Source organism: Leucoraja erinacea, chromosome 7 (genome assembly GCF_028641065.1).
Source record: "Leucoraja erinacea ecotype New England chromosome 7, Leri_hhj_1, whole genome shotgun sequence".
NCBI lineage: Eukaryota > Metazoa > Chordata > Chondrichthyes > Rajiformes > Rajidae > Leucoraja > Leucoraja erinaceus.
Window position 1 is genome coordinate 22,270,291 of NC_073383.1, and position 23,984 is coordinate 22,294,274.

General features: G+C 35.8%; 1 protein-coding gene across 5 annotated transcripts in view; it reads right to left on the minus strand.

The window, feature by feature from the left end:
- The window catches only part of LOC129698727 (juxtaposed with another zinc finger protein 1-like), a 137,672-nt gene that overhangs the window by 28,741 nt on the left and 84,947 nt on the right, over window positions 1-23,984 (minus strand). For 4 of the 5 annotated variants that reach the window (XR_008723712.1, XR_008723713.1, XR_008723715.1 and 1 more), the window contains 2 exons: window positions 19,383-19,552; window positions 16,095-16,346 (listed from right to left, as the gene is read on the minus strand). Coding sequence is in view for 1 of the 5 variants with exons in the window: in XM_055637928.1 (XP_055493903.1) it covers window positions 16,170-16,346; window positions 19,383-19,552 (347 nt within the window). In the remaining 4 variants the exon portion in view is untranslated. Of the gene's footprint in view, window positions 1-11,505; window positions 16,347-19,382; window positions 19,553-23,984 lie in introns of those variants that run through there. The other variant, XM_055637928.1, reaches the window with a different exon arrangement.

Sequence of the window (23,984 nt, forward strand, 5' to 3'; positions counted from 1 at the left end):
GACTGGACCGGAAATTCTTTGCAGTCTCTGAATTTGGCCTAGGTCAATGTGGCTGTCTGTTTAGTTTTACCCCAATCGGTAGCAACATGGTTTAATGTATAACCAAGTGATTTACTAGGCCATTTCAGTTCGGTGGCACCAATAGTGAGTTAAGAGCATTTTTCTCACAAATGGCCCTTCTCAATACATCAGATGCCACAAACCACGCGATCAATGCAGACTCCCGTTGTGCAGAAAATGCACAAAACCCAACAGCAACAACAGCCAAGTAACAGATATTATGGAACTGAATTTCATAGCCACCGTTTTCCTTTTAAATGGTCACAGGTTTTGATTTTGATTGCTGCTTTTACATTTTAGTCAATTGTGATTAGTGACTCAGCTTTGCTTTTGCCCAAAGGAGATTCTTGAGACAAAATATAAAAGTTTGTCACATGGTATATATTAATGCACTTAAATTCAAATTAAAAATATTTCTTTGTAGAGTTTGGCTTCAATGAAAACAGTGGAAAACCTAGATTAAATAAAATGCAGATTTGTCATCAACTCGCAATTTCACTGAATTTTAATATATCTGGTTTAATATATCCTTATCTGGTTTATAATACATTATGCATGCTTAATTAAACACATTAAATTATTTGAAGATTAATATTCATCAATATAACAGAATCCTAGGCACCCTGAGCCCCCTGTTGGTAGAATCAGGCAGTAGCCAGCATTAGGATTTGTTTACCCAGCTTTCATGAACATGCAATTTTCATTTATGATATCCATTTTTGATGTTTTTCATGATTCCAAGTTCCAAATAGTAGTACTTACATACCACCCTTAACATGTTAATATATCTTCAAACGTCAAGGTAAATTACTTTATTAAATCAAGAATACAAAGGAGTGCTGTCACTGCCCTTAATATATTACAACCTGCATGGGAAATAAAATTCCCCCAGTGTTTTATTGGCAGAAGGGACAAAAAGAAAAAGAAACAAAATACGTAGATTATGCTTAAAGCATCACTTAAAACGGCAAGGCCAAAGGGTTAAGCCAGTAAGCTGCCCACAGCAGCAGCATAACATATTATCTCATTCACATACAAGCTCCACTAATAGTCACCTTATGCAGCTGTATTAGCGCAACATTGTGAACCAACCTGAAATACCGACGTCTGACTGCTGTTCGTCAGCTAAGCATCACCGTTTAATGGCAGAAACTATATATAAATGGCATTGCACGTGCACTTTTGTGAAAGCTAGATGTCCACCTGCCCCTCCCCCCAATGTCTAGGTAGTCTGTTTCTCTTCAATGTAATGCTGATGTACATTTTTTTTAAGTTTTCAAGGCAATATACTTAAGGTTAGCATTGACCAATATTTTAGCAAATTGAATCAAAATGAAATTTATACCACTTGTTACCCCAATTGAATCACTTACAATGCAACTGGAAAATTATTAATAGATACAGAATGGGTACATTTAGATGGTTGAGTGTAAAAGATGATTGGCATGTGCTTGACAATATTCGGTGTGCTGAGCAATGCAAATCTAAATAATTGGAAAATTTTATGCTTGGATAAGGACAGTGCCATTAAGTACCATATACTGCACGTGTGAGGAATACTATACAGCTGGAGGGATATGATAACATTTCAAATTATAAATGTGGGTTAAACGTGTATCAAATAAAAATAAGCATTTAAACTTGGAAATAAATTATTTATGAAGATATAAACATGCAGAAGTACGGTCAACATCCATTTTGTGGTGCTAAACTATCACCTATACAGCAGGAAGAATACAGGTTTTGAAACAAGGAACAGCGGAAACAGCAGGAAGAATACAGATTTTGAAACTGCGGAAAGACACAAATTGCTAGAATAACTCGGCGGGTCAGGCAGCAGCGTGGAGAACATGGAAAGCAGATATTGATTATTAAAATTTCTGGTAAAGGTTGTATAAAGATCAGCATACAGTGTCAATGTAGGCAAGTGTGTGTCACTTTATGGCTCAAGGGTTCAAGCCATCACTGCATAGTTAGCTTGTCCTGAGATGTCGAGTTCCTGCTACAATCAGAAAAACCATATCTCCCTAGGAACAATGGGCCATTATGGCCTCCACCCGTGGTCATCTGTTGCTGGCCCTGATCTGTTTTGGCCTTCTTCGACCTCCACACCCCCCCCCCCCCCCCCCCCCCCCCATTTCAGTCTGAAGAACGCCACCTATTCATTTGCCTCAGAAATGCTGCCCGGGTAGCTGAGTTACTCCAGCACTTTATACCTACCTTTTGACCCAAACCCAGGTTGCATTCAATGGAAGGCATTTTCAAATATACCTGCTTGAATCTGGTTGGAACAGCCCTGTGTTCTAAATAAAAGTAGACACTACTCCTGTTCATTGCTACCCAAATTTTGTTCCCTCCTAAACTCCCCACTAACCTAATTGCTACTGCAGGCACTATTGAATAAATCTACCCTTCTACTTTGCAGTCAAGCTTTCTATAGCTTACTTTTCAATCGAAGTGAAGGCTTTTCCTTAATTCCAGTTGTACCGCAACTCACCATTCACACCTCATTCCATGCATCCAAATTGCTAGCCCCATTTATCTATAAGTGTTGACTACTAGAGCATGTTACTGGGAAGAAATCTCTTCTGCTTCAGTTTTATACTAGAAATGGGCCTAGCTAGTCTAGCCTGAAACTAGTTCCATTAGATTATTTGACAGGACAGCAGGATTTCAGATTAAAATAAGATTTTAACACTTTTAAAATTTTGCACTGAAAGCACTGCAGAAAAAAAGCATTACCAAGCAAATTAAAATTGCTTATTAGAGATGTTGGGACAGGAACTATCGCAATGTTACAGAAACATTTAGACAGATACATGGATTTTGACAGGTTTAGAGGGATGTGGGCCAAATGCAGGCAGGTGGGACTAGTGTAGATAGGAGATATTGGTTGGTGTGGGCAAGTTGGGCCGAAGAGCCTGTTTCCACGCAGTATGACTCCGACATATAATTTTATTTTTTTTAAATCAAGGCATTTTTTATTGTGTCATAGGTAATACATTTTCTATACTTGACTAGAACATAGGGCATATAAAAAATTGGTACAACATTGATATCTAATTGGAAAATTAAAACACCTAACAATTATAGAATCTCTTAAGAATTTTATTACACATGTAAAAACATTTCACAGACAACGTATAATATGTTTAAACAGAAGCATCCTTTAAGGCTTTGTGTTTCTAGGTCTCATTTGGCCACAAATTACATTTCATTAGTAAATTGTTTTTTTGGGGGGAAATAAATCTGTTTGAAGCAAGTTCTTGATACAGGTAAAAAAGCTGTAACAAGGCTTGACCAAAACGTTCTGCCCAAAGTTTTATAAAGTTACAATAAAGAAATTGTATCACACCACAAGAGCAGCATTCAAACAAAAAGGTATTTTTTAGCAGCAACAATACAAAGTTATTTCACTCAGTTTGGTCTATATTGAACAATTAATTGTACAAGTGAAACACACTCTGTTTGGTACATTACAGTTCACTAACACTGGTATATAAATATCTGCATGCTTCCCTGATTTTTTTTTTTGAAATATCGATGTGCAGTAATAGAAATTTAGCAGGATATTAGCCTGTATCTTTCCTTGCCTAGCATCAAAAAAATGCAATGCTTCATTTGACAGAAGTAACTAGCTGTATTAAAATGCCAACATTTAGATTGATTGTGGATATGTAGTTTAAAATTTCTAAATATTATACAACACTCTGTGTATGTCTAGAAAGGAAAGCTAAAGTAGGTTTATAATCAATATCCCTATTTTCTTCCTCTAAAATACTCATGGGAGCAACGCAAGCCAAATAGAAATGTTCAGTCTAGCTTATTGACTTACTGAAAAGGAACAAAATTAAAAAGAAAAATACAAAAAAGCAGCTTTAGGTTTACATGCACAATTTTCATAACCATTGCATTGTCCCATCTTCAGTATAGATTTCAGTGCAGTTAACATTTAGGTGATGTATTTGGAGTGAAAATGCATGTACACCTATATACCTGAATAAACATTTCAGACACATACGGTAACTGGAAGACTATTGTGCAGTAACATAATGCATGACTTAGCTCTGTAATAAATGGTTCAAATAAACTGTTCAAAATGACAGCATGCCGGAACTCTGAATCCATAAATTACTATTTTTGAAAAGTTACTTAAAGAAAATCAGTTCAAACAAATTTAAAATTGACTTTCAGTACCTTGAACAATATGTAGTACAGCAATGCTTTCAGGCAGAAATTTAAGCTAAATGGCATTATTACTTGGAAAAATGCCCATTGATGTCAATACTATCAAAAAATATGCTCTGATTCTCTTTAAAGTTAATGATTAACTGAACAATTGGAAAAAATGCACACAGTATTCATTGTTAACAGATGCACATACCTTGACCAATATATATAATCTCAAAAATAACAAATAAGGACATTTTCATCTTGTCCCAACCTATATCAACAATAATGGATTTATTATTTGTTTATTCTTGTTGAGAGATCTTGTTATGCATTAATTGGATGCTGCATTCGTCAATGAAGTAAGTTAACGCATTTCAACAGAATTGGATTGGCAGTATAGAATTGAGATGAGGTGCAGAGGACACACGAAAGCTGAAAAGTCCTTTCTTTACCTTTTCACTAAGCATCTAAACTTCCTTTCCGGCACATCCTCACTTTACCCTTCAAAACAGATTCCATGGAAAAATCTGGATTGCCTTATAAATTAGGTGCCAGCCTAGGTTTAGAGGGTTGCACTCTTACTTGAATCAGGAGGTTATGAATTCAAAAACCACTCCAGGGATTTAAATTTATAATGCAGGCTGATATCTCAGCGAGGTAGTAAAGGAGTGCAATCGTCATCATTCCCATTTGATTTTATATCTAATCCACTATTTTTAAATATGCATCGGACCATGAGACTCTCCCATCTTTCTGGCAAATATTTTTTCCTCTGCAACCTGCATCATTTCAAAACAAAAGTATCCGGTCATTGTCAAATAATTTATTCGGGGACTTTTCTATCCCATTTCACAATAGTAAATATTTTCAAAGCGACAAGATCCGTAACTGCACTGATGTACAGAGGAATCTTGGGGTCCAAGTCCATAGTTCCCTGAAAGTGGCAACATGTGTAAACACAGTGATAAAGAAGGTGTATGGTATGCTTGTCTTCATTAGTCAGGGCATTAGGTATAAGAGTCAGGAAGTCATGTTGCAGCTTTATAAAAAATTGTTGGGCTGCATTTGGACTCCTGTGTGTAGGAACGATGCGAAAGCTTTGGAGAGGGTGCAGAAGAGGTTTACAAGAATGTTGCCTGGATTAGAATGTATCAGCTATAAGGAGAGGTTGGATAAACTTGATGTTTAAGAAGGAATTTCAGATGCTAGAAAATCGAAGGTAGACAAAAATGCTGGAGAAACTCAGCAGGTGAGGCTCACCCGCTGAGTTTCTCCAGCATTTTTTTCTACCTGGGATAAACTTGAATTGCTTTCTCTGGTGCATCGAGGGGAGAACTGATAAGAGGTATATTAAATTATGAGAGACATAGATACGGTAGACGGCCAGAACCTATTTCTCAGGGTGGAAATGTTAAAGACTTAAGGCACAGCTTTAAGTGGAGAGGAGCAAATTTTAAGATGATGTGAGATCAAGTTCCCCCCACCCCCACAGATTGGTGGGTGCCTGGAATGCACTGCCAAGGGGTAGAGGCAGATATGATAGAGACATTTAAGAGGTTTGAGATAGGCACATGAATATGCAGGAAATGAAGCAATTTAGATAATGTGCTGGCAAAGATTAGTTTAATTTCAGCATAAACATTGTGGGCCGAAAGGCCTGTTTCCTATGCTGTACTGTTGTATGTTCTTCTCCAATCATTTTTCATTCACTGCTTCTGTAAATATTTAAAAGGATACCAACTGGTTGTCACCTAAATTATACTTAGACAGTAAATGGCCTTAGGGTGGCACAACACCAATGTACCAAGTTCAATCCTGACCACCAGAGCTGTTTGGAGTCTACATGTTTCGTTTTGACATTATTTTTCCAGGTGCTCCAATTTTGTAAGTTCATACGTTATAGGAGCAGAATTAGGCCATTCGGAACATCAGGTTTACTCAGCCATTCAATCATGGCTGATCTATTTTCCCCTCTCAACCCCATTCTCCTGCCTTCTTCCCATATAATCCCTGACACCCGTACTAATCAATTTCCTGCCACAATTCTAAAGACATGTAGATTGGAAGGTTAACTGGCCACTGCAATTTGCTCCTCGTGTGTAGGTGGGTGGTGGAATGGCGAGAATGTAGGGAGAATAAAAAACAGGGGATTAACGTAGGTTTAGTGTAAAGAGGTGGTTGATAGTTGGCATGGACTCAGTGCCAAAAAATTTGTTTACATGCGGTACGCCTCTACGACTAACATCATGCAGGAATGCAACGGTTATTTGTTGACTGCAACGCAAGTGACAGATTGATCACTTTACGTCATACCAATATAAACTTTACAATCAAGACAGCTGCATCAGATGAGATTCAATCTTTACTCATGTTTTTGCAATCATTTTCTTAAATTCTCTTACTCCTTCCAACACCTTGAAGGATACAGGCAGGGTTTTCTTTCCAAGAGCTTATGGCAACTACTGAAATGTGCATTGGCTTGCCCTCGATTTGTTTCTGAAAAATATTCTGCATTTGTTTGGCATTTGTACAAATATCAAGGGAACTCACTATGAAGGAAACGGGTCTAGAACATGATGGAAAGTTTAAATAAATGTTCAACCAATTATTGCATAAATGAGCTGTATTACCGAGGTGCGATTGCCAGCTATATTCTTAAAATTCAAATATTACTTTAGTACATCTCTCACAAAGACTCATGGTTAAGGCATATTTTCAAGAACAACTGAAGGAAGATCAGTTCTGCTTGAATGTTTCCTCTATGCTTTTAAGAACTTGGTACCATAGATGTTCCAGGTCATACCTGGTATTTTTATTTGGTGATTGTGATTTTATGTTCAGGTCCTAGCATACCAGTCAATTGTCTCACTGCTTAGGAATAGATATAACAACATTAAATGAACACATTTTAACGGCCAATTTAATCTGTGCAGATCATATCATATTGGCATGTAATTTACAAATGGATGCCACTCACTGAATGATTTGGTAACTCTTTAAAAAACAAAAGCTAGGAACTAAAGCACTTTTGGATGCCTATTTATGATTTGCTAAAGTGATCTTTAGCAAGATTGAATCTATATTCTACAGACTTTTTGAAAAATAACATGTTAGTAAAATCTAGTAAGAATTTAGCCTCTAATAAATAGTTTGGTTATTTTTCCTAATATGTGTCAATAGAATGCATAAAAAACCTAATCACTCAATATAGGGATAACATGGTGAATGGTTTTATGGTATGCAAATGTGGGTGTTAAATTCACACAAATATTATTGTAATTTTATTGGTCAATGTAACAGCTATAAAATGATAATACACAGGATTTTACACTTAATACGTTAATATTGTTGTGCAATTTAATATGTTTAATTAGTTAGTAGAACAGGATATGGGTGGCATGGAGATGCAGCAGTTGGAGCTGCTACCTCAAAGCTCCAGGGACCCAAGTTTGATCTTGACCTTGGGTGCTGTCTGTACAAAGTTTGCAAGTTCTCCGATGTGAGCACGTGGGTTTGAATTAAGTACCCTGGTTTCTTCTTGCATCTCCAAGATTTGTTGGCAGATTAATTTGTAAATTACCTTTTAATGTAGCTAAATGGCAAAATAATAAAAGAGTGAAGTTTATGGCCTGATGAGAGGGAAAAATGATGCAGGTCTACAGGAAAATAAGTGTGAATAGAATGGCTCTGCTGGGGGGCAAAATGGGTTGAATGGCCGCTGTGTGTAAGTGGTAAGTAAATATTTAGCATAGCTGGAACTATATTATGATTTGAAGGCTTGCCCTTTTAGTTGATTATGCTTCTATCGATATTCTGTACATAAATTATTCATCAGTATTATCATAGACATCATGAAGGAAACATACTCAGGTACTCAACAAACACTCCCGACTTGTTGATCTCTTAATCTAATTGAATAACGCCCATCACATACAACTGAAAATCTGCCACTGATTGTAGACCTGCAACTGTACTCCAAGTTTATTTGTAATGGAATATTTAAGTTGGAGTACATTGTACAAGTTTTTAAAAATATATTAAAGAAGTCTGTAATGATAGAAGTTGTTATAAAACATGACCTACTTAAATTATGTAATTTAATAGTCTGTACCTGACATGATTCCTTAGTCCTATTTCCAGAGACATGATTGGATTGGTTTTGTGGGGGGGTCTGCAACAGAAACTGATAGGTTTAGAATGAAGAACACAGACTGCAAAAGTGGGCAGTCCGAGAGGAAGACCAAACTCCCGAGATCTGAAATAAAAACAGGAAATACTGAGAAAATTCAGCCGGTCAGGCAGCATCTGTGGAATGAAAGTTAATATTTTGGAACTGCAACCTTTGGTCAGAACTGGAAAAGAGAGAAAGGACGGATGTGCAGAACAAAGGGAATATTTGTGATAGGGCAAGTTGAGATGGCTTAATGAGGGCAGATACTAGAATATTAAGCTTCTTGGTCTTTCGGTTATTAATTATGAGTTTGTGGTACCTGCCCGTGAAGCCAGACTTACACAAATAGGATAGGATAGACTAAACCAACATGATATAAAAACAAAAATTGAAAAGTTCTGAAAAAAGTAAAAGTATGTCCAGAGAAACAGCTAATGTTTCAGATGAGGGGTCCTTCATCATACCTGAGAAAGAAAGAAAACAAGTTAGCTTCAGTAGCAGCAAATGTGGGGAGGGAGGAGGAGGAAAAAGGACATTTCTCTGGTAGGATGAAGTAAATATGGCAGGTGGATGAAGCTACTATGAGTGTAATTTATTACAAATGTGATTCTCGCTATGCCCTGCAGGCCTCTGTATACACAGAGAAAAAAGGAAAGGAAAGATTAACAGGTAAAAATGGTTCTTATATAGACAGGAAGAAATAAATTAATAATTTTCCAGTATTAGACAATTCTGCAAGGCTACAAGTGTCCAGATGGAAGATGAGGCGATGTTCCTCAAGTTTTGGGTTCATTAAATCTCGTTGTAACAGTGCAGGAAAGTTGGTGATGGTCTAAAGTACATGGTTAATGTATTAGATTATTAGCCCATTGCAGGAGAAGCCTGATATTATCTTCAATATCTGTAATTCAAGTAGGGTGCTACTGATAACTTACTCAACAATATATTTCCTCTATTTCAGTCAATGGAAAACCATGCACTAGATTCCAACATGCATCTTTTAAACTCATGCACTGCAGTTACAAAATCATATGGAAGCATCATATTAATAATTTAATAACAAAATATACTTTGGAGTACCCATTTTTAAAACATTACCAGACAAAATTTTGCAATTACAATTTTAGATTACTATTTTTCCAATTTAAAATGAAGGCTGGGCTGCAAAGTTATCAAATTTAAGGATTCTCTTTTCTTCAATTAAAATAGCTGCCTTCTATCACAGAGCTCTGAAAAACACTGATGATACCATCAATATAGACTATTTAACTATACATTTAAAGTTGTCTAATTATGGAATTTTAGTCCCTGAAAAATTGAATTGTATTCCCCAAGCTTTGATCATAAGGGGCTAATTAACTGTATGCACTAATTGCTGCAAAGCCATCTGGACACAATCGATGATCTTTAATAATTGCACATTGCAGGTTTGTTCCTGTGGACATCAATACAATGAGAATTTCCAGCTTCACTTGTGCTTTGGCAAGAATGGAAGGAACTTTTAATTGTGAATCAGTAATTCGTCATGGCCTTCTAATGTCACAGGGAAATGAGTAACAGCCAAGATACCAAAGAAAACTGAAACATTCATACACAAAATCAACCAAAGTATAGATCGTAAACAGCGTTTAAACTCAATTGTGATATTTAGATAGGGAAAGAAAAAGAATATCTCTACCTTACAGAAGTAGAATGTTTTCCACAGATTTAGAAAGCATGACAAAAGGTACAATCATTAAAAAATAATTTAAAAATTCTTCTAATTAATGTATTAGATTTGATTTTGCTCCTTAAGGTATGGAATGGACATTTTTAACTCCCTAGGCACTCCTCATCAACATCAATTGTCACGTCAAGTACACCATGAGCCAGATACCAACTGAAGATTCATTTTGCCAACCATCCTCGCATCCACCGAGTTGGATCGATCATACTTTGGCACAAATTGGTACTAACTGGCAGCTTTGTGCTGTGGACTCGCAACAAAATTATAACTGGCTATTTCTGTAATCAAATTTAGTTTGGAATTTTTTTGGCTTGTATCAGTAAAAGCATAATTAGACAAGACTAGACTTAACCCAAATATCATCCATGAAAAGCACAAAGATTACAAGAGCAAACTACCCACAAAATAAAAGGTATTCAAACACTATACTAAATTGAAACTAATTGCATTTTAACAAGCAATCAAACTGATGCTGGTATAGACAATAAATGGTCATCAAGAACTAAACACGTTAATGTTATAGTTTTACAACTATAAGATTGTTTTCTGGTGCATGAAAATCAGAATGCATTTGAATTGGGGTTACTTATTTTTGGTGTGACCCATTTAGTGTTGTGTAGAAAATGGAAATTGCCACTATAATCACTTTTCAAGTGTGTCCAATATGCCTAAGTCATTAAAAACAACTATATTTGACAGGAGGCGCTTCCCTTGTTATTGGTCCATGCACCAGGGGTTAAAATGAGGCATGAGTAATCCAATAAGATGTCATAGAACTTTGAAATATTGAAATACATCCCGTCTTGTATATTTGTCTCCACATCCACTTTCTTTGGGTATCTGTAGGACTGTGATATGTCATGTGGGCATGCTCCAAATGTTTTAGCATATCTCGGTGATGTCTGCTGTACAACATGCTTTTAAGCTATTCCTGCCTCCACAGGATGTCAGGTGCTGTAGCAGTAAAAATACTTTAGATCCCGCTGGGGTTGAGTATATCGTGGAAATTCCCATTGTGTTGTAGGGTTTGTTTGGCTGTTAACTAACACTATGAAATAAAGTTCAACACATTGCAAAAGATCATGTATCTCTGTGACAACTTTCTGTAACATTTTCCCTCAATGTAGCTGCAGTATTTATGCTAATCTTTCAGTGTTTCAATGGCTCTTCTTGTAAAGTTTAAGGCGTAATCCAAATACAAAGAAATTCATGCCACCCCTATCCCACCCTAGTTATCTGTGCCACAGACTGTTCAATGCTGCTCCCCAAAAATTATTGCTCTCATTTAACATAAAAAATGCATTATATATATATATATATATATATATATATATATATATATATATTGCATTTACGTTAAATGAAAGCAAGTCTAATTTGCAGTTAAAACGAGATTTAGATAATTCATTTATTTATGTTCAAAAATGGATGCGCCCATTGACCTAACAATGCATGGGTGGCACAGTGCCACAGCAAATGGAGCTGCTGACACAAAACTCCAAGTTCAATCACCTTATTGATACATGGTGCTCTAGTTTCCTCCCACCAGCCAAAGATGTAGGACCAGAAATTGACACTAGAAATTACCCCTTAGACAGGGGTAATGTGAGGGAGAATAGGATACATGAAAATAAATAGGGGAATAGGACTAGTGTGAAGGCTCTCAAGGCTGGCATAGATGAGTTGAATGGGCTTACTTCTTTGCCATGAGGAAAGATGAAATAAAATGTGAAATCATTCCAGTTTATAGAAACTAACAACCTAGCAAAAAGTAGAAAACGTATTTAACAGCTAAACATATTTTAGCGCATATGTAGTTTGTATTAAGCTGCTGTTGTACATTATATATTAGTGTAATGGTTTAAATGAATTGCAAAAAAATACACAATAGAAATAAAGATGTTGCAAAAATACAGGAGTCATTTTAATCAATCTTCAAATATCTTAGTGGCTTTAAAAAACAATCATTGTGGATAAAGCTGTCATATGTTGCCATGTCATATTTGCCCCAGATTGGTGCCCTACTGTTTCCTGAACTGCTAATGTTTGTGTAGCAAAGATGCTCCATCAAATAGTTTTTCCATTTTGGTTTTTCCTTTCTGGCGACTTAAAACAGTGATTTTCCATTTCATTTTAGTGTTCCAAGTCAACCACCTTGGTGTGGGGACTGAAACTAAAAAGGACAATTTGTTGACGGTGGGAGACTTCCTTCCCAAAAAAAGCATTAGTGATGATGTGAATTTTACAAGAACCCAAAGACTTCATCACTTTACATGATACTTGTATGTTTCAGATTTATTATTCACCCAATTTCTCAAACGGTCACAATGACATCTGGTTTTCCTTACTATTATTAGTCCTAGCTACTCATCAAGCAACATAAAAACGATAATACAAAATCCTCTAGCTTGGATTAATTTTTTTGCCCAAAATAAATATTCAGTGGTTCTGTATAGTTTTATTATTTCTTATTGATCAGAATTGGGAAACAACAAAGTGAATAAAAATACTTTGAAAACTGCAAAGAGCATCCAAATACCCAAGGAAAATACATCCGTATTAAAGTTTTTTGCACATTTAACCAGATGTGGTAGTTTCTGCATCAAGCACAATTATTTTAGTCATTTTAAAACTCAAAATCCCAATTAAATAGTCTGATGAAAGATCATCAAGGTAAAATATCAACTATATTTCTTGACAGATGATGGTTGGCTTGCAATTTCTCTTTTAATTGCACAAATATAAGATGGCCACAATGCATTTCTTATATATTGTCTACGTTTAATTACTGAGAATCTATAATGTGCTATATAGCTATAATGTGCTATAATTAATCTATATAGTGATTATTTTTCAAAAAACAGGAACATTTACTCTCAAAGCAACCATTCTATCAGTAAATTTATATTGTCATTATTCTGGAAGCCACCATTGTAATTGAAGATGTAGAGAGCCTTTGTGACTACTATATTTTAATTCTGATTTTTAAAAAAATAAAAAATTTTAAACATATTATTTAAACCTTTCCAACGCTCAACAAAATGGGCTCATTTTTAACCACCGGAAAGTGGCATACATTGTGCTAAAAACAGAAATTAGTGGTGAGGTTCCTATGTGCGTAAAGTGAGGCAAATAGGTGTTGAGTGAGTCAGGAGAGTGAGATACATGAGAGTGTGAGGTGAAGGAGACAAGTCAGCAAGGTGAGAGAGGCAAAGACCATCTAAAATACATTTCAAAATCAATGAACACGGATCTACTTTATGGAGCTTCCAAGATAAAGCAGGACCTTTCATGGAAAAACCTGACAATGAGGGTTTTCAAGTCTGAACCTTAATAATTAATTAAGATTGGTTATCTTGATTATGACTTGTATTGCTCATTTTTGTTGGTCTGCTGATTTCTTTATATTTAACTAGCATAATTGGCTGAGAATAAATACAAGGCTGGTAGGCAATTCAATGGAACAACAAAACAACACTAAAAGTGTCTGAATAATTTAAATATGATAACAATAATATAAAGGTCATCAATCCAATTCTTTGTAAATTTTCAAATCTTTGCTCTTCATTTATAAATTAATTTGGGGTTTTACAACAATGCCAATTTGGACAACATTTTAGTGATTTTGGATGCTAAAAAATTGGGAGTGCTGCACATTTCAGCCATCTGTTGCTCAATATAGTACATGCATGCTCTTCTATGCAGGTAATTTGTGCCACTTCACCTCATTTTATTCCTTGGAGAATATATTTGTGTTCTGAGAATTAAAGTTGAGATTTTAACAGGGCAAAATTATACAAAAAAAGTAGATGCCAAAGGTATGTACATGTTTAAAGCTGGTTGAATTAATAAGCTTTTTGCTCAAGTGTTTCAAGTGACTGCATCTTTCCTCAATTTCTGTATAACCTTTATTAAAGATCTACCAAAATAGAAAAAAAGAATACTTTTAGCATAATTTGAATTACAGATCCAAGCCAAGTTCTTTTCAATAAGAACTTCTCAGTGATCGACTATTAATTATAAGTGTGAATATTGCTTTAAAATAACAGTGATCTCACTATTTAATATATGATAGGTATCAAGTTTTAAACATTTTTCACATTTTGATTAAAAATGATAAATTGCAGCTCATCTTCATTAAATGGCAAGCACTCGCTGCCCTTTGAAGTATATCAATTCTTGTATTGATCTATATTGTAAAAAAAACAGGAAGTGGGAATGGTGTGGCTTTCTGCTTTAGGTAAAAGACGCTGTTGAAGCCAAAACCCATCCAGAGGCTGCTTCAAAACCAGCTGACTGTCTTTTGACCTCTGCTACCCCCTATGGGTGAGTTTTGACAAATGTCAGCAACATTGTTTTAGAGCACTTTGCAGCAGTTGTGAATTCCATTCCCAGCATAGGAAGAAAGCCAGAAGATAAATATAGTCCCTATTAACTAAAACAGTCACATTGATTGCATCCATAAAAGCACTGAATCTAAACGGTTATACTCTTCTCAGTTGGAAAATATGAAAGAAAGGAGAAGGGAAAACAGCAATTAGGCAGTGATTAAACCATGCAAAAGACTTTTGTCAATAGTAGTACATAGTGCTTTCAAATGTGAAGAAGCAATTTTGACTCTTCTCAGATGCCCCAATGAAATCTTGCCATTGATCAAATGTTGGGCATTGATATGTGATGTTATAAGTTGTAAAACCACACTACACTAAAGAGAACCAAGTGTGTGGCTTTGCCAAGCAAAAGCTGTTGGTCAGTTCTTTTAATTTAAAGGAATGGAGAAAGATAAAGGAAAATAATTGCCCAGGTCATGATTAATTCTGTAAAATAAATTAGGGAGTATTCATATTTTCTAAACCACAGAAACAAATCTTTTAAAACTTCCAAAGTGCTGATACTGCATATTAAAAGCATAATTAGGTCAGGATTTTACTTTAGGCAGGCATCCAATAAGTAACCAAATTGCCATGACTTAACTTGCTGACAACAGAATTTCTTTTAATGCAACAGTACATTATTTAGATGTAAACAGGCAAACCTTATGTAGTAGCATATGGTACACATGCTGCTTTAATTAAACACACACACACTGATTTAGCAGACTAAAGGCCAACATATGTCTCAAGAAATTAAGTATATTTTAACCTGCGACACTGCATTTAGTCTCACACATATTTACGAACCACCAAACTAGCGTGGTCGTTCCTTTTCTATTCTCATGACAAAATGACTTCTTATGACAGAATTCCAGATCAAGTAAATCTAATTTCCAATCTTAGATTCCAACTTTAAATCAAGCATTTCAGTTATTTAAAATAGATTTTTCTTCAAGATTTGTTTGGACTGCGGATAACTTTGAAACAACTGTCAATTAATTCATGAATTGATTGAGAAAATTTTCTATTAGAATTAAGAGAATTGCTTCCCTACTCCCCACGTCCAACACAAATCTGGCAACTGCATGGCATTCACTCTAGTGGTATATGACGGAAGGATTGGTCAAGGCGATCTCCCAACCAAAATAGGCCGCTATTCTATAAATGATAATAATTAATGCAGCTAGCCTTTATTTCGACCCCAGGTTTTAAACATCTGGGTCTAAAGTGTAGCAGCACCTTACCATACAACAGATAACATTCTTAAAAACATTTTACAATAAAAAAATAAAATTATTGTCATCAATTTTAAGTTGTGACCTAAAATTGCATGTTGTAGCTTATAATGAAAAAAATCCTTTCTGAAGCACAAATCAATTAAAGTACTTCCCCTGGAATTCAAAATTAATATATAAAATACTGTATCTAATTTGTTAGCAGCATTTGATGCCATTATGGGAATACAAATTTCTAACTAAAAAAAAGTTGATTTTATACAGAAACAGTTCATTTAAAAATAAAGAATAAAGAGCAATTTTTTTCAAGATTTGTAACAATTAGTCTTGAGGGAAAATTCAATCTCTTCACTCACCCCTCTTAGCAGAGCACAGAGTTTGCAATTAGCAGTTCTGTCAGGTATGGGGGGAGGAGGGGGAGAAGAAATGCCTCACAACTGCATCTTTCTAAGCATATCAACTGACACCGGTGGATGAAAGGTGATGGTGTGGTGACGAAGCCCATGAGCAGTCTTGTAACTTTTCCCACAGCGGCACTTGAAACATTTCCGGACACGGGTTTGAGTGCGGTGGCCATTCTTGGCATGGTACTTGATTCCATTAACATTCTAACAGAAATAAAGAATGGTTAACGTTATTTCAAAAATATTATTTGGATATTACAATAAGCAAACATTTTCTAACATAGTTTGCTTAATCACATATTTTAGTGGTGAATTTGATAGGCATTGACACATTTGGGTTTTTTTTAATCCATATCCAAAACTTGCAGTTAGTGAATTCCCTTTACACTAAACCCGAGATTATTTAAAATGTGGTTACCTCATCTGCACAGTATTGTCTTGGCTATGCTTTAGCCTTGTGTTTGAAATACCCCTCTAAATATAATTTAATAATATTACCAAATATTGATATCGGAAAATTCCTATTAATACTACCATAATAAAATGAGAACTCTTGATCAGTCAACTCAACAACAAATACATCCAATTTACAAAACAAAATAAATAAACTCCACAAAATCAATCCAACAAATATTTAAAAACTTGATTAGCATTAATTTTAATACTGTGTTACTGAGAAACACACCTTCCCCTACACCTGCATTATCAAGGATGCAAAACTGATATTTGTGATACTTTATTTTCCTTCTCTAAATATCCATCAATGCCCTCCAACCCCATCACACAATACAGTAATCATTTCCAATTTCACAGCCAGCAGCAACTAAATTTGCAGGAATAAAAGTTAGACATTGTTAAAAAGGACAATTATACTAAAAACTGACCTTTTTAAAAAATGGTTTTCATGTTAAATAGTTTTGACTTTTGGTTTTCATTCATTTTTTCCTCGAGTAGATTTTGTTCTCTATCACCCATTTCCTCCCCAGATATGTTTTGTGTTTCATATGTTTAACAAGCAGTAAACCCTTTCAACTCTGCAACACAGGTTCCTAATAGATCTAGCTCTCAGTTGTGGGTGGGCTAGGTTCTGCCTCCAATGGCCATGAAATACTTGGAATTCTAAGCACCTTTTAACAATTATATTGTCCAGGAACCAGACGAAAGGATTACATTTCTCTGCTGTCGAAAAGGCATTCCAATTAACAAATTAATGAAAAATTGTGATGGCTTTGTTTTTCTTCCTCCCCTCCCACTAAGTATATATTTATCAATAGACAAGAAATTTGTGCAATTTATAACCAGTGACATCATATTGGCAAGATATTTCTCATCAAAATACAAGTAAATTAAATGAAATGGTGATATATTAAAATACGATCCAAAATGTCCAATAATAGATTTCCGAAGATTGAACTTCGGAAAATAGATTTTTATTTGTTTAGCTAATAGGTTGCAAAAATCAAATGATTTTTTTGCCACTAAGGGTCTGCAAAATGTATGGTGGAGGTTGGTAGCTGAAAATAATTGGAGGAGGACTTTATAGAAGATACCGTTGCAATTAAGTTTTAAGTAGGAGCAAAAGTTTTGAGCTAAATTGATATAATTCACTGTTGTGACTGTTTCTCTCCACAGAATAATCTTCACTACCAATAAACTGAAACTGCGGTCATTATGTCAGAACACTCCAGGATCAACACATTCTAACACAAATCTGGGTTCCAAATGATTATACCATCTTTATCGACATCGAAAGTCAAATATACATTAACTATGTAGAAATACACCAATTCTACAATTTTAGTAAGGCAATCATAGTTATTATCAGACAACTGAGAAGCAAGTTTGGGAGGGAAATGAAAGTACAAAACATATTAATTTTAATTATAGAAAATGAATGCAAATGATATTTGCAGCCTTTTGTGAGAGTTTCACCTTACTTTAAAAAAAACCTGGTTGTTAAGTAATTAAATGAAAATATGGTACGTTTCATTTTTTCAGACATAAAAGCTCACGAAGATATTTGTTTTATATATTGTTGCTACATTGATGCTTTAGAAATCAATGCAAAGAAATCTAGTTTAGCAGCAAATTATGTAAATTAATGTAACTCCAGCAGTTATCATAGACAGATGGACCTTTTCTTAATAGTAGAAATATTTTCAATTTGATAGTGGTAAAACTGTAATTCAAACTCATTAACAGCACAAACTGAAAAGTATTGAGCAACTACGCTTTTAGTAATGACTGCCACTACTTGAAGGTCAGACATTGTTGTCTATTAAATAAAGAAAAACAACTGTGAAGCTGTGGTGTAGGGAACAGGTTATTAAGATGGAAAATATCTCAAAATAACACTGGTTTTTCAGGGGATCTCCCTCCAATGTGTATACTCAAAGAGGTAATAAATTACCCAAAATTTAATTCTTCACTTTGCTGACAATAATTCAAACTGAAAATTAGAAAGTTTGATTTTTGAAAATATAGCCGCACAATTAATTACTGACAAATGTACAAGCTTAACAACATTATTTCAGCTATTCTGGTCTACCAAAATCAAAACTTCAGTTTAATGTAAAAACTCTGCAATTAATTAGTTAGTCCCACTCCACTATATATTAGCAGCTCATCAAACAGGGCAGGTTAGCCTTACATTTTCCCCTACTGAGGATCTGGTTTAGGCTTCCGTCTAAACCATTACCCTTTATTTGTTGTTCCTTCCATCGTACCAGGCATTCCAAAGACTATTAATCTGCCAAGTCTGCTTGCTCTTTCAATAATGATGTTTGAGCAATTCAGCTGGACGGCTCTCGTGCATCAGACATGGAGCCAGAAAGATTTCAGAATAACATTGAATAGCTTTGTTATACTGGTAATTAAGACAGGACTGACATTCAAACAGGACCTGGACAGGATGTGGCAAATTACTGTATTCTTTGTGTGAAAAGCTGTTCCCACTATGGTTTGTCTGGCCTCCGGGGAACTCATCATCTTCACTAACAGTCAGAATGGGATTTTGTACCCTCTATTCCCTCTCCAAAACCTCATTCAAATACACATTTATGATTCATAGCAACACTATGAGCAAAAGCTTATTAATTTGTAAACTTTTGAGTAATGACATCATTGATCTTGTTGTCTCTTTGTTGTTAAGCAGTGCAAACAGAAATGCACCACCTTTTGTTTAAGTGCATTTTTATTGACATCTTCAAGGACAGCTTGTTGACTGGACACAATACATACCTTGTACCTCTTTTTACAGCCAGGTACAGGGCAAGCAAATGGCTTCTCATCATCCCCATTCAAGCACATTGAGCTTAGAATAGTCTCGGAGCTAATAGCACTTTCTGTTGTCCATGATTCATCACTGTCAGAATCTTCACATTCAATTTCTTCTTCATCTAATTCACTGCCTGAAGTTTCAGGAAAAAAACACATGGAAAAGGTTAATTATTTTAATGGATCTATATTTATATGAATCGCTTGAAATAAACTTCTCTTTTTGAGAAATAGGCCTCTCGGCCCATCATGCCTCTGCCGACCATTGAACACCCATCGCATGCTAGTTCTATGTTATCCCACTTTCACATACACCTACACGCTCTGGGCAATTTACAGAGTCCAATTATCCAACAAAACTTGCAACTTCGTCTTTGGGAAGTGGGAGGAAACCAGAGCATCCAGATGATACCCACACGGTCACAGAGGGAACGTGCAAACTCCACACAGACAGCACCCAAGGTCAGGATCAAACTCAGGTCTCTGGTGCTGTGAAACAGCAGCTCTACCAGCTGCGCCACTGTGCACATCATCTTCCCTTTGCAACCATAATGAATAAATGGCATTCACATCAACTCTCCAAGTACTTATTGCAAACCCACTTATGCTTTGAGCTGCCAAAGGTATCCTGGGTAATTAGCCATTACAGTTCTGTCACTGAGGGTTCTACAGTCAATACAGAAATAATTTGGGCAATGTTGAATGGCAGAGCCATCCAGACTTTTGGGATGATCAAGGACACATCCAGCTGTACCAGACATCTGTCAGGGCAATGAATCATTTTCAACTAGCAACATACTAAACCAAGCAACTGGAGCAAGACTAAACATTCAACAAGCAACACGCGCAGAAGAGAAACCCACCGTGATATACAGGAAAAAGGGGAAGTGAGGGAAAAATAGTAAAAGTTGCAATGAACAAATAGAAAATATACATTTCATTTTAGACTGAAAAATAGGAGCAAATTGTAGAAGGAACATAAAATAGTATTTATTCTTTCATGGAAAACCACAATCTCGTGAAATCTTGTAAAACAATAACAACAGTTAAGCGATCAGAAAATGATGAGGTGATCTTACTTTTAGGTTGCATCACCTGATAATTTGGAAACATGTAAACAAAAACAACCAACATAATTGCTTGAGTAAAAGGGTTTATCGAAACTAGAGAAACAATGGAAAAATTATCTCTAACATTATAATGCAGCCTATTAACATTATTGTTGCAAACAGCCTATTTCTGACTTAAATTTATGAAGATGGTCATTAAAGTCCAACTGGCAGCCTGGCGCAGTCTTGTTTTGAATACCAACCAAATATGAAACTGAATCATCGTGTTCAGTCACATAACTGTGCAAAATGTCTGCTTATATTTTCTTTAATTAAAAGATATGTAGGAGCTGTTTCAGCTTTGCATATTCTGATGATAGAACAATGATATTCATTATTTTCCGACTCTAAACACTGAAAGAGCGTCAAGAATGCTTCCATCAGAAGAAGGCGACTGATGGTAAAATTTACAACTGCATCAGCAAATTTTACATTTACATTTTCTGTAAGTGACATGTTTTTCATTGGATGGAGATCATTTTCAAACAACAAGATCATGAGTCTGATGCTTTGTTGCACCTCTTAGCAGCCTATCTAATGACAGTAATTAACAGTCGGCAATTAGCATCCACTTCAGAAGACATTCAAATGTTAATTTGCCTTCTCTAATGTGCAGCACAGCTGTGCAACAAGATACATGCCATGAATTGTACATGAAACTGTGAAGCAAATATTTCAGCTTGAATTTGCTTTGCAAAATCTAGCTATTGAGAGTGTAAACAAGGCTTCTTTCAACTAAGAGATTTAAAATAACCAATTCTAATTTTAATTATGGCCATAAGGTGACACTGATGTTATATTTTCAACTAAGAATATTTAATGCAATATAGTTCTTAAAAAAAAAACCCAATTAGTTGATTAACAAATTGTATTCAGAAACGTCAATATTCAGAAAAAGTAAAACTTACAGCAACTCGTGCATAGCTTTGCGTGCAAGCAACTCAAGCTGCAGCTTTCGGCATGGTGATCTGATTACAACCTTATTAAACTACTATGGAGCAGCTCCAGGTCACCCCCTAGGCTCCCATCTGCCTACACAATGCACCTTCCTCTATGAAAATATTAACCACACCATTGTGACAAATCAAAATTGTCTGCTTTAAAGGATCACATTGTATAAAATCAGTTTATCAACATGTTGCTTCCATGCTTTAGCTGTTGTGATCAATCAAGGAAGGCACACTGGATCTACCAAGTATGCTGAGAATCTGAATGCGTTGCACTTTACTTGGATGGTTAAAATCTTAAGCTTATGTTACAGTCTTCAAATAGCCAGCTGCACATTCACAGATGTATATTTTATAGAGGAGAAATAAAGATTAAATTTGCATTGATTCTCCCCAAAATGTATGACTTGCAAATTTAAAAAACAGAATATTGTGGATCAAGTAAATGTCAACCATTTTCTCAGCTCTATATCAGAAAATGCAACACAAAATAAAAACTTCAATCTTGATTAGAACTCCATGAACGGTATAGAAATATGTTATACAAAGAAATGCTCTTTTTTATGTTACAAAATGGTGAATTAACATGAAGAAATCGCTATTATCATTTATTCAGCAAAAAGTTCAATAAACAAGAACCCTCAATATGTAAAACTTCCATAATGCTAATTAGATTGATTGTGCCAATGTAAGCCAAGGGCCATCCTAACACGTATAAACCCATTCTTGTTGCATTACTCCCGTTTAAAAAATATTCTACAACTACATCCTAAATCAGTATTTATTTCATTTTTGTCAGTTTCTTTCATAATTTATATCTCAGTTAATTAACCACACTATAATAATTCCCCCTCATATAAAATTATTATTCTTAAATTGTCCTGCTCCCTAACTCCAAATCTGTGCCAGCTCCAAAATTCATGTCCAAACTCAACTAGTTTAAATTTCTTACATCAGAAGATCTTTCAGGAGGGTGAACCCTTGGAAAGCATTCAGCCCTAACGGTGCATATGGCCGCATTATTAAAACTTGTGCAGACTAACTAACTGGAGTTTTCGTGGACATCTACAACTTCCCTCTACTATAATTTGAGGACCGGCAGTGATGCAGTGGTGGAGTTGCTGCCTTACAGCGCTGAAGACCAGTGTTTGATCCAGAGTGCTATCTGTACGGAATTTGTACGTTCTCCCAGTGATTGTGTCCAGGTGCTCTGGCATCATCCCACATTCCAAAGACATGCAGGTTTTGTAGATTAATTGACTTCTGTAAATTGCCCCTAGTGTGTAGCAAAACTGGGATAACATAGAACTAGTGGACAAGTGATCATTGTTTGGCACTTACTTGGTCGGCTGAAGGGCCTGTTTTCACGCTGTATCTCTAAAGCTTGGAGTCTAAACTAAGACCCCACCTGCTTTAAAAGAACATTCATAGTACTGTTGCCCAAGGTGACCAAGGCGACATGCCTGAATGACCACTGACCAGTGTTAGCCACATCAGTTTTGAAGAAGTGCTTCAAAAACTTTGTTAACACATAACAACTCCTACCTTAGTAAGGTCCTGGGCCCACTACAAATCACCTACTGCTACACAGATGAACAGCAGATGCCATTTCACTGGCTCTCCACTCTGAAATGACCACCGTTGACATAAATACATCGAAACACCTCAAGGCTGTGTGCTCAGTCCATTGTTCTGCATTCTCTTTACCCATTGCTGTGTAGCCAGACACAAGTTTAATGTGATCTTTAAATTCACCATCAATCCTAGCATTGTTGGACAAATACCAGGTAACGATGAGTCAGGGTACAGGAAGGAGATTGAAAATCTGATTTAATGGGGTCAGAATAATAATCTTGCTCTTAACATGAGCAAGACCAAAGAGTTGATTGTTGACTTCACCAAGGAAAAGCTGAGGAACCATGAACCTGTCTTCATTGGCAGCAGGGCAGAGAAGAGAGTCAACAGCTTTCAATTCTGATGATCTAACCTGGGCACAGCACAGTGATGTAATCACAAAGAAAGCTCATCAACACCTCTACTTTCTCAGAAGTTTGAGATTTGGCATGTCGCAGAATACTTTATCGAACTTTTATGGGTGTATTGTGAAGAGGACATCGATAGGTTACAACTCAAATGCCCAAGAATTAAAGAGGTTGCAGAGGTGTGAACAAAGCCAAGTCGATTACAGATACTGATCTCCCCAACATGGAAAGGATCTACAGGAACACATGCCTCATGGAGGCATCTAATATAATCAATGGCTCACACTTCTTTGGTCACGCTCTCATCACGCTTCTAATATTGGGAAGAAGGTACAGGAGCCTGAAAGCCGTTACCTCCAGGTTCAAGACCCATCGACCGTTAGGCTCTTGAAACAGTCTGCACGACCCTAACCACAACCTTACCTCAGCAACAGATTATTATTGACTTTGTATTGGTTACACTACATAGTTCAGTTTGTACTAATATAAACAGGTTACCTAAAATGTATTGTGTTATTAATTATTGTA